General features: G+C 45.5%; 1 protein-coding gene across 2 annotated transcripts; it reads right to left on the reverse strand.

The window, feature by feature from the left end:
• Positions 1-1210: 1210 nt before the first annotated feature.
• Positions 1211-3806, reverse strand: LOC120664949 (transcription factor PCF7-like). 2 transcript variants are annotated; one of them, XM_039944342.1, is made up of 2 exons: positions 3355-3806; positions 1211-2474 (listed from the first exon to the last, which is right to left on the reverse strand). In XM_039944342.1, exons 1-2 carry the CDS (start codon positions 3358-3360, stop codon positions 1593-1595), a joined length of 888 nt encoding a protein of 295 aa, XP_039800276.1. In that variant the 5' UTR covers positions 3361-3806; the 3' UTR covers positions 1211-1592. The 2 variants fall into 2 exon arrangements, with proteins under 2 accessions (XP_039800276.1, XP_039800277.1); XM_039944343.1 differs by having other exon boundaries at positions 1211-2499; positions 3355-3789.
• Between the last annotated feature and the right edge of the window lie 8147 nt (positions 3807-11953).

Raw genomic sequence — 11953 nt, forward strand, 5'->3', positions numbered from 1 at the left:
AAATTTTAGCACTAGTTCATCTGAACAGAAGTAGTGCTAATGGAATTGGCTAAATTTAGCCAAGATTAAAAACTTTAGCAAAGATATAAGTGCTAATAGAAACTAAAATTTAGCACTCAACTTTAGCCTATCCAAACACAACCTATATTGCAATCTCCTCCCCTTGAACTCAACGAGAGTCTCTCTTCTACCAGGGAGAAACATAGTTGTGTGGCCCGGCCTGTGGCTAGTCGAATGTCCAAAAAAAAGGTAGCAGTGCGGGGATGAAGTGCCTAAGTGTAAGCTGCTTGATCTTTATACTGACGGCTTGTGTTGCCATACATGAATTTTACATAAAATTGTGCACAATCAAGCTAAGAGCGTATGTACGCAAGAAAATTATTAGATTGCAGCATCTATACGAGTCATAAAAAGAGTACTCTGGCAAAACTTGAGACATATCCGCATATTCACGCCGTGTTAGGATTTTACTACAGAAAGAGGAACAGTGCCTTTTGCGCTATTGAAAAAAGGAGAAGTACTGTAATATATATTGCTATGAGCTGTGATTTGGTGAGTGTTAGTGGTTGCATTCTTTAACCTACTGAATCAAAACATCTGTGATATAATGAATATATTATTGAAGCATCCACATTACTTGAAGATGTGTCACAAGGTAACCAAAACAGTGGCCCTGCTTCTCTACATTAAAAGAACCTAAATAACAGTTTTGGGAAGAGCCAAACGTAATATATGGGATGAACTATCTCTAATACAATTGAGCCAAAGTCTGTGATCATTGACATGCTTGATAAATTGACTAGTAGTACTGCAGAAAATAGTGACCATCTCGAATACTCCCTCGGTCAAACAAGTGGTCCTTAGTGCCTTTTTTGTAGGAAAATAGAATCAGATGGCTATTATGTCAAAAAGATGACTTGGATTTAAGAAAATCAAGCAAATAATAAACCAAAAGTTAAAAAAAAATCTTGTCTATCATACTATAACATTACCGCCACTTAGGAAATTATGAAATCCCCATGGTTATGATGATTAATCATATATATGTGCATATAATAAAGATAACAACATTTCCTGTATTGTTGGCAATGAAATCTATAAATAACCCAAATAAATTTCTGTTCGAAGAACAGATATATAGTCCCAATTAAAGGGAGATTAAATGCACAGAATATAAATAGGAATGTGGGAAAAAGATGATACAACGAACTTCAGCATATCGCGATATGGAACAATCATATTGCTCAATAAGAAGCAAAAGTCCCAACCAGAACACAAAGCTAGGTAAGAACAGATTCAAAAATTAATAAACTGTTATTACAAAAACCAACACACACACACCATAGCACCAGTTACTTCCTTGCATAAAAAAGAAGCAACGAATTGCATTGCATACCCTGAAAAAAAGGCTTAATTACTATGCATGCTAGCAGGTCTACGTAGCTCTGGAGCCCCCTATTTGTAGAAATACCATCTCAAAACTGCAATCATAAGCTTAACGAACCTCCAGCCATGTACCGTACCTGACTACTACTACACCAAGCATTATTGTTCTACGTACCTTCTTGGAGCAGTAGAGATCAGTGACCTAATCATCCCTGGCTGCCGGGGTGAAGGAAGCTTCTTGCTGAGCTCAGTGAGAGCTGCCCTTCCGAATGGTCGAGGTTACCTACTGGGAACTGATGATCGGCGGCTTCTTTCATGGCGAAGCCACCACCTTCCGGCGAGTAGAAGACGAGCTGAGGCCCCGGAGCCAGAGACAGCAGCGATGAGAACGGCGAGTGGTGAGCCACCGTTTGATGCGAAGTGTCATGGCTCACTTGGTCGTGGACGGCATTGCCATTTGCCCAAGGTTCACCGGGCGTGTAGTACAATCCGTGAGCCAGCGGCATCGCGCCATTGACGAGGCCGACTGAATTGCTGAAGCCCATGAGTCCTTTAATGCCGCCGTGGCAGTGGCGCTTGTCGCCGTCGGCCATCGCCGCGGACGCGCCGGTCGCCGCGTTCGCGGCAGCGGCGGCGGCGGCGCGGTCGGCTGCGCCGTTCGTGAACGGCGCCACCATGGAGGGGGGCAGGTGGGCGACGAGGTCCTGCGCTTGTGGCGGGAACTGGAGCGGCGGCAGCTTGTCGATCTCGTGCTGCGCGGCGTCGAGCAGCCAGTCGACCACCTTGCTCGGCTGGCTGAGGCCCAGCCGGTCCTGGAGGTCGTAGAGCTGGATCGCCGTCGGCACGGACAGCCGCACGCGCCGGTCGCGCAGCCCCTTGACGGTCCTCACCTTGCTGTGCCGGTCCTTTCCGCCGAACACCCGCGACACGCGCACGATCCTCGACTCCGTGGACGGCGGCCAGTGCCGCGAGCTCGGCACGGCGGGACTCTTGGCGACGACGGCGCCGGCGCCGGCGGCCGGGGCCTCGGCCTTGGTGCACCTGGCCGCCAGCTCTTCATTTGTGAGGTTGCCCCTTATCATCTTAAGCTAGCCACCGCGATCATGATCACACCTAACAACCGATCGTCAGAATTCAGGAGCTAGCAGGCTGTGCAGTGCAATTAATTGGGCGTGCATGAAATGAGATCGATCTCAGTGCGTGCTGGCCCTGCAGCATGTGGATCGATCGATCTGGCCACTGTTCTCCACTGGTAAACGAGCAGCCTTATTCGGTACACATGACAACAGCACAGAAAGATATGACACTGAAACATGAACTTGTGGATAACGAGCTGTAGCTCTCTTTTTATGCTTTTGCATACTCTACCTGTGCATTAGTCCATTAGTTAATTTGTAGCCTCCCCAAAAAAATGGCAAATTCTTTCATAAAAATCTTTGGAGTATATTTTTAAAAGGATATGAATTAAAACGAAGCTTTTAGGAGTTTTATTTCAAAAACTGCTCTAATAAAAGAACTCATCAGTTAAATTGTGGCCTAGCTACTTAATTAATTGGATACAATAGTGTATCGATATCAAATCATCATATATTACAATAATAATCCTGTCAAAGATTCACAAGAAGTGTGCCCAAGAAAATTACCAGCCAGTGGGGATAACGAATAAAAAGTGCATGAAAATCAGTTTGACTATATATTTGGAGAGTCATATCTTTGGGCTAATAAGTGCCTTTTTCATGTCAAGCAGGCTTAACATATATGCAACCAAGAAAAACTTCTGCCCCCTCTAAAGAACAGAAGATACTCAATATATATACAAATAATGGAGTGGGCAGCGCAGTAGTGTGTAAACTGTAAAACTTTTTTTTTCAGGACAAAGTGTAAACTGTAAAAGTCAGAAGTGGGAAGAAGAGAGAAGAACAAATCAGGATTCAGATTTCAGAGGCAGATCCAACAAGAACCACTTACAAGCATGACCAAGAGTCCACACTTCCTCCCTCTCAGATGAGCTCAAATAACTTGCACCATGGCCCCTTCCGCTGAATCTGACGGGATGGCCGGCCGCCCCTGAGCTAACTGAGAGCGAGCGAGCGCGCCTGACGCCGCACGCCGGAATTCGGGCGGCAGCGTTGCCAAGGAAGCAGGAGCGGTGATCGATCGATGGCTCGGTACAAGTATTACTGTAGTGTAAACCCTAGCTAGCTAGAAATCTCTTGCTGGAGAAGGAAGGCAGGGAGGAAAGGAAAGGAAAGGGAGAGCTGTGTCGTTGGCTGCCTGGCCGGCCGGCCGGTGTGAGTGTGTGTGTGTACTGATGGGAGCAAGCACTTGTGAATGAATTGAACTTGTGGTGCTTGTTTTGCACCAACTAAATGATCAGCTGGCGACGCTTTCCGGTCCCTGTCCTTTCACCCCCAATCGTGCTCCTCGTGTGTGATTATGAGCCTTACCGTCGACCGCGGATGGCGACCGCAGTGACTCTCGGCGGGTATAGTAGTATAGTGGCCTGGTCGACGGTCGTGATGAGCTGCCCGGCCGCCGCCCGCCGCCCGCCTACCTTCATGTGTACGTGGTCGTCACTCGTCAGAAAGGCACCGCCGGTCTCTGAACGATTACATAAGTCGCAGCATGAGCTGCTCCCCAAGCTCGATTAATTAGATACTAATAATTAAATAATACAGTAGTCCAGTACCAGCATTGTGAGGTTTGATTTCATCTACCTATTAATAACTTGGAGAGTAAAGTGCGTCACCGGTTCCTAAACTTGTTTGATTGTGTCATCCCAGTCTCTAAACTCGTAAATCGATCGTTTAGGTCCTCAAACTTGTTTGACTGTGTCATTCCGGTCCTTAAACTTATAAACTATCTGTTTAAATCATCAAACTTGTCCGGCCGTGTCATCACAATCCCAAAATTTGGTTTTGAGTCTCATCTAAATCCAAACCGGACGATCTAAAACCTTTATATCAAAAAATAATTTATAACTTTTTCATATGAACTCGAATTAAGACAAACTTTATATCAAAATTGTATCTCTCGACATGATCTACAACTTTGCAGTTGAAAAGTTTTTGAATTAAAAATGTTTAGAGTCCCAAAATTTAATTTTAACTTTTAAATTTCAAAATCTATAAAATTACAACAATATTTTGAGACCCTAAATAGTTTTAATTCAAAAATATTTCAACTACAAAATTGTAGATTACATCGAGAGCTACCATTTTGATATAAAGTTTATCTTCATTCAAGTTCATATGAAAAAGTTATGAATTACTTTTTGATATATAGATTTTAAATCGCCCTGTTTTGACCCATATGATACTCAAAACCAAGTTTAGGGATCAGAATAACATAATTAAACAAATTTGAGGATGTAAATGTTTGATTTTCTAGTTTAAGGACCGGGATGACACAGTGGAACAAGTTTATGGACCAAGATGACACAGATGGACAAGTTTGAGGACCTGAACGGTCGATTTGTGAGTTTAGGGACCGGGATGACACATCGACACAAGTTTAGGGACCGGTGATGGACTTTACTCTAACTTGAAAAACAAGAAACTGAAGAATAATCCTCTCAAACTGATCGAATAGCGCATGCATGAATTTCGTAGGAAATAGTTTTGAGTCCCCTAGCTAGCTATTAGCCCTAAGTTATTTTTTTGAATAATGGAAACAAGTTCTGACCTCTACAAAGTGTATACAGTCAAAAAATTATTACAAAACATACCCGCCCTAAGTGAACGAGGGGAAACGATAATCTAAGATTAGATCGAGGATATACATATACTGTATTCATATCTGTTGTTTCATTGAACATTTATATTCCCTCATGATATCATCACCAGCTCGATAGAGATCTATCTATTATCTTATTATTTGGCCAACAAACGGAGCTTTCACATTCGCTCTCAAGGTCTAGAAATTTCCACGTTAATCAGAGAAAAAAAAGGAAAAATTAAAATTACCCACCACTGCCATTACGAAAAAATTAAACTAAAATACCCATATACATGTTTATAAATTACCCACCATTACCACTAAAATATATTTCTATTCTGGCGTACGGTTGCGGAAGCGCGTGTTCGCGTCGGCGGCCGACGAGCCCGTGACGGCCGCGGAGCCCAAGCGGCAGAAACGGAGGGAGGAGCCGTCGCTGGACGCGCGGGATGTTCCGCAGGTGACCGATGTTGGGCTCGCTGAGATCGCCGCCGAGTGCCACGCGCTGGAGCGTCTGGACATCAATGGATGCCCACTGGTCATGGACAAGGGCCTCATCGCCGTCGCTCAGGGTTGCCCGGAGCTGAAGTCGTTGACCATAGAGGCATGCCCCTGTGTTGCCAACGAGGGTCTCAAGGCGATCGGCCGGTGCTGTGCTAAGCTGCAGGCGGTGAACATCAAGAACTGCGCTCATGTTGATGACCAGGGTGTGTCTGGCATCATCTGCTCCGCACCTCATTGGTCAAGGTCCAGCTCCAGGGTCTAACTATTACTGATGCTTCTCTTGCAGTGATTAAATCGAGCCTCCACGCCTAGAAATTCCCAGGTTAATTGGAGAAAAAAGAAATATTAAAATTACACACCACTACCATTACGAAAAAACTAGACTAAAATATCCATATACATGTTTATAAATTACTCAATATTACCACTAAAATATATTTCTATTTATAAATATAAATCTATCCATCGTTTTGCATATCAAGCTATATATCGTGCATATCTATATGATACTAGCTACACAAACAATTCACATGTTTTACCACACGTATATCTTATTATATTACCAAAATCTCAAATGCACCTTCACGATTATATTATTATTAGTCAAAATAAACAAGATAATTATAGAATTTGTACTATATTAGACTACCACCTGATCTGCAGTGATCATGATGAGAGGGTGACCAAAGTTGGGCCAGCGATTAGGATCACAGAGTTGAAGGCTAAGAGCAAAGGTAAGTGCCGCGCCGCAAGCTTCTTCATCTTCCGTCGAGTCTGCAGACTATCCATCACCTACTATCTACTGGTGATGTTTGAACGTGCATGTCCGCAGATCCAATGCAAGCACAAGGCCACGCACTGCACATCCAACCTAACATTTTTCGCAATCCTCCTGCATGCCTATCCTTGCTGAGGGAGGGTCCTTGACATTACTCCAAAGGTTTGTTGCCGATATTGCTGCAAGACACTACCACACCTCACAATTAACACAACAAGCTCAAAAAAATTAACACCACAAGCAGATCAGGAACCAGAACATTATTGATCAGGCCATGATTGGTATAGTAAGCTCATCAGGCTTGAACATGAACATAGATTGCTGAAATTCTGAACTGAATTTTGTGCTCTGCACTATGGAGATTTGTTGGCTTCCAAAAAGCAAAAAATTCGGATCGATTGTTCCCAAAAAGAAACTAGGCCATGGAGGCATGACGCCATGCAACAGACGACAGAATTAAACATAGTAGCAACAGACGACCAAGATGATCATAAAGTAGGGAAACTAGCAAAAGAACAACTGAGTCTGTTGAACTGAGAAGTGGACAACATTACTGCAAGGGCTGGCAGATAAGAAACATGCTACTACTACTACAACGAATGGTAGTAGGTAAGATCGAGAAGATAGGCATTCGTGACAGAATTAGGGCTGTGCGGTTGCCATTCGGCCACATCACTGACAAAGAAAGATGTAGGCAAAAGGAAGCACAACTGCACTAGCAGCAGAGAAGCACTCTTGATTACTGAAGCAAGTAGCATATGATGAGAAAGATTTAAGTTTATGAATAATAATTAAATATAAAATACAAGATATATTTAGAATATCAATACTAGCCGCGCAAATGCACGGGTCACCTCGCTAGTTATCTTATTATTTAGCCAACAAACGAAGCCTCCACATTCGCTCTCAAGGCTTAGAAATTCCCACGTTAATCGGAGAAAAATAAAAAAAAAATAAAAAAAAAATTACCCACCGCTGCTATTATGATAAAAATTAGCCTAAAATACCCCTGTGCCTAATTAAAAGTCACCCACCAATGCCATTATGAAAAATTAAATATAAAATATCATTTAGCTATGTATTAGTTACAAACATATACTATTGATAAAAACTAAAGCTAACAACAATCAATCAAGATAAAACGAAAATAAAAATATTATACACATAATATTATTAAAGCTCAACAAATCAAATTGTTATTATAGGTAGGTCATATTTGAATTGTTTTAACCAATAATAAGACATAATTTACGATAATAAACTGGGTGATGTATGGTAAAAAAGTATAATTTTAAGTAAGAATACAACAATATGTAAATTTTTGAATTTTTAATATTAGAACTGTGCAAATGCGCGGGCCAAATTTATTACAGGCACACATACAATGTCTTTCACAATGTTTTCTGTACCAGCATGGCAGCATATATGCGACCAAGCTTTGCATGTCCTTGCGCACCAGAACCTAGGAGGCTACTTCATATAGGGCAGGGACCATGCATGCGCGCTTTCTTTTGGGCATCCAATAACCAGCCCGGGAGAGGACCACCGTTTTGCCTGCAGCGAGACTTTTTATCCTTTTGTAAGATTACCCCATAATCCGGGTGAACCAGAAGAGAGAGACCGCGCCACCATCATGACCACAATCCCAAGCCCCAGATCTCCCCATCAAATCCTCAGTCAAAAATCAAAGGATATATTTTCCCATCCCCTGCATACATCTTCACTCTGGAAATGCTTAATAGCACACATGCATAGGCACAGCACCTGAAGCTAGTATGCAAGCCCAGGTAGAAGCGCTGACGGTCTGTGTATATGGCTGTGCATTCTGAGCAGACGTCAAGAACACAGCTTAATCAGATCACCGTGTCATGTGTGAAGTGAATTGTACACATGCATGAAAGCTGATTTTTTTTTCTGACAGGGGCATCAGAAAGCTGAATTACTGGATACCAAATTCAGCAATAATTATACAATACAGTATCATGCATGCTTCTTGTGTGCGAACGAATTTCCTGGCTCCATCATTCCCCCGTTTTGCAGGCAGTTACCCACGAAGAAAAGTCGAGCAGGAATATTCTTGGCGCCCATCATCCATGCATGCTCCTAGCTCCATTGGGACGGCTGCACTGCGCTGCATGCAGCATTACCACTGGTTCACTGCAACATAACACCCACAGATCGACCCGGCCATACGCTAAAGCTACCCCCTGTCACCGCCATCCGGCACCCCTCTCTGACTCTCTGATCAGCTGACAGCGTGGCGACAAGCCCGCCCATCTCCCACTACTCTAGGCCGGCCGGCCGGCCACAACCGATGGATACCGATCTTCGCCGTATGCATCCTATCCATCCAGCATCCAGATCGACCTCCATGCATGTTTGAAACGTTCCCTTTTTACCCATTGGCCCGGGCCCATCACCATCGTTTTCGGTGGTTAAGCCTCGAAAACATTAATGCGGCTACTATCTACTATCTACCACTCCAGAGACAAACGACACGGAGGCACATCCATCGGTTTCTTCCTCGCTCCATCTCATCAGGACAATTGACAGTTCACGGCCGGATCCCATCCCGGTACTCGCAAGATCCTTTGCATCAGTTTCACCATCCCAGTACGACCGAGGGTGACAATCCACGGCCGCGGACCCGGCCTGTAAAAAATCCAAGGTAAAAAATCGATCGGTCACTCTTGATAATCGTGGAGCCGCCCCTGATCGAACTCTACCGCACGGATTCACCTTTACTCTCGTCGATCGATCTCAAGTTACCCGGCGGCCGGCCGGCCTGCATGTAGGGCCAGCCCAGCAGCTAGCCTGCGCTCGATTATTAACTCGGATCCGCGCCCCCGCTGGGCGCTGGCGGCGCGGCGGCCTACGCGCTCGCGTGTCAAGTGTCATGTCAGCAGTAGCACGCGGTGGCCGGCACCAACTCCTGTAGACGGTAGCCCCCGCGACGCCGACGACGCATGGATGGAATAGGAGTGTGGTAGCTGCGATGCGATGCGAGTTGATCGGTCGGGTGCTGCCTGCCTATGCTTGCTGCCGATCCCTCCTGGTTGGCGAGCGGTCGATGTGAATTGAAGGATTCCTGGACCAATCCCCATATGGTCATATGGAGCAAATACTGATGAGCGAGCGAGGAAGAGCGAGGGAGGGAGGGGGCGAGCTCGGATCGCACCTCAGCATGACAGCATACACGTATCGTGTAGGACCCTTGCTGGGGCACCTGCACTGACAGGGCTGCATCATGGGCAGCGACTGCGCTAAAAGACATGCGAGGCAGGCTGGCTGTCCCTGTCCCGGCCCTCCCCTTCACTCAGGGACAGACGGACAGAGACTGCGAGAGAGAGAGAAGGGGGGAGGCTGGCAGGCAGCCATAGCCGGTAGCCCCCGGCGTAGCTGCGAAAGGAGGCGGTGGTCCTGTGTGTCCTGCGCTGCACTGGCCTACTGGGGAGGCGGGAGCAGCGGATGGAGCTGAGGTCGTGTTTTAGGTCCTGTTTGACATGGCTCCGGCTCCGGCTCCACGCGGAGCCCTGCCAAACGGGATGCGGGAAGGCGGCTCCATCGGAGAAGCCCATGGAAACCCGCTCTCTGGAGCCCAAAGACGGAGGAGGAGCCACGGTTCTGTAGCTCCGTCCGGCTCCACCGCAGGTCTACCATCTTTGCCCCCGTGTTCGTCTCCAGCACGCCCCCCCCTCGTTGCGCGCTCCACTCGCGAGCCCGAGCAGCGGCGGGTGGCGACCGGCGGCCGACTGCTGGAGATCGAGGTCGCGCGGCAGCGGGAGATCGAGGCGCGGCGGGCGGGAGGCCGAGGCGCGGCGGGCGGGAGGCCGAGGCACGGTGGGCGGCTGTAGGAGGTCGAGGCGCTGCTCCTGGCGCTCCTGCTCCAAGCGGCAAGAGCTGGAGGCGCGACAGGCTACTGCTGGGGTCAGGCGGTGGGAAGCTGCGAGAACAGCAACACCGGGAGCCTAGGGATGGATTGGACCGATGGATAGTGGAACGGATAAGGAGGAAAGAAAAATAAGAAAAAGAAATAGGATGGAAAATAGAAAATATAAAAACACGGTCATGGATATTTATTTATTTTCATATGATTTAGAATTGTAAACTTAGTGTAAACATAGATGCACAAACACGTCAAATAGCTAAGCTAAAGGTATATTGGTCACTTGACCTCTTCAATCCATTTAAAAAAGTAAAGTGGAGCTGTTTTGCAAAACATTTTACAAAACGGCTCCAGCTCCATCAGAGAAGCCGCTCCACTGAAAAAGCGGGAGCCGGAGTCGTTTTTTAAGGAGCCGGAGCCTTGCCAAACAGGCCCAAAATCCCAAAAGGCAAAACGCAAAATTTTTGTAAATCGCTTGCATGGTGTACTAAATGTAATAAAAAATAAATCGCATTATATAAATGGACTATAAATCGCGAGACGAATCTAATGAGCCTAATTAGGGCGTGATTAGGCACTAAATTGCTACAATAATACTGCAGTAAACATGCTCTAATGATCCTCTAATTAGGCTCATTAGATTCGTCTCGTAGTTTACAGACAAGATCTGTAATTAGTTTTATGATTAGTCTACATTTAATACTTCAAATATTGAAGATTCCATTGAAAAACGCAACAACACAAAATACAAAGTGAACTAAACACATCCTGAAGGCTTTAACCCAAGCAAGCGGTGCCGATCCCAGGGGCGCAGTAGTAGCTCGTAGCTACGCCAGTGAACTGTGAACTAACAACAAGCTGGCCGCCGGCCCCGGCCGGCCGCTTAAATACGCGCCCGCCCGTGTAGGGTACAATCCACTACTAATTCAGCCTTTTGTCCCGATTCCAAACTGGTTTTTGTCCCGGTTTTGAAACCGGGACAAGACTTCCGGGACAAAAGCCTTCTGAGACATTTGTCCCGGGTGGCAGAACCGGGACAAAAGTTGCCTGACGTTAAAAAAAAATTGCGCACCACGGGATTCGATCCCAAGAAAAGGCGCCTGACGTTAAAATTGTTTTTGCACACCACGGGATTCGATCCTAAGACCTCTTGACTAGCGCATGGTTTTCTTGACAACTCACTGAATTAGTACATGTGACTCAGGGGGTGTTTAGTTCATTTTGCAAAATTGTGTAAAGATGTAAAGAGGGCATTTGAAATACTAAATGAAGTCTATTTGCAAAACTTTTTGCATAGATGGGTTGTAAATCGCGAGACGAATCTAATGATGCTAATTAATTCATGTTTAATCAATAATTAGCGGATGGTACTGTAGCATCACTGTTGCAAATCATGAATTAAGTAGGCTCATTAGAATCGTCTCGCGATTTACAGCTCATCCATGCAAAAAGTTTTGTAAATAGACTTCATTTAGTACTTCAAATTAGCAAGATTCCATTTCACTTTAATGCGTTTACGGCTTTTTTGCAAAAACATGTAAAGATCTAAACAGGGCCTCAGTATAGAATAATTTTCTTTTGAATTATCACGTGGAGGGGCCTTTTGTCCGAATTGGTAAAACCAACCGGGACAAAAAGGGATAAAAGAGTTGGACCTTTTGTCCCGGGTGGAGCCACCAACC

This window comes from Panicum virgatum, chromosome 3N (assembly GCF_016808335.1).
Source record: "Panicum virgatum strain AP13 chromosome 3N, P.virgatum_v5, whole genome shotgun sequence".
In the NCBI taxonomy this organism is placed as follows: Eukaryota; Viridiplantae; Streptophyta; class Magnoliopsida; order Poales; family Poaceae; genus Panicum; species Panicum virgatum.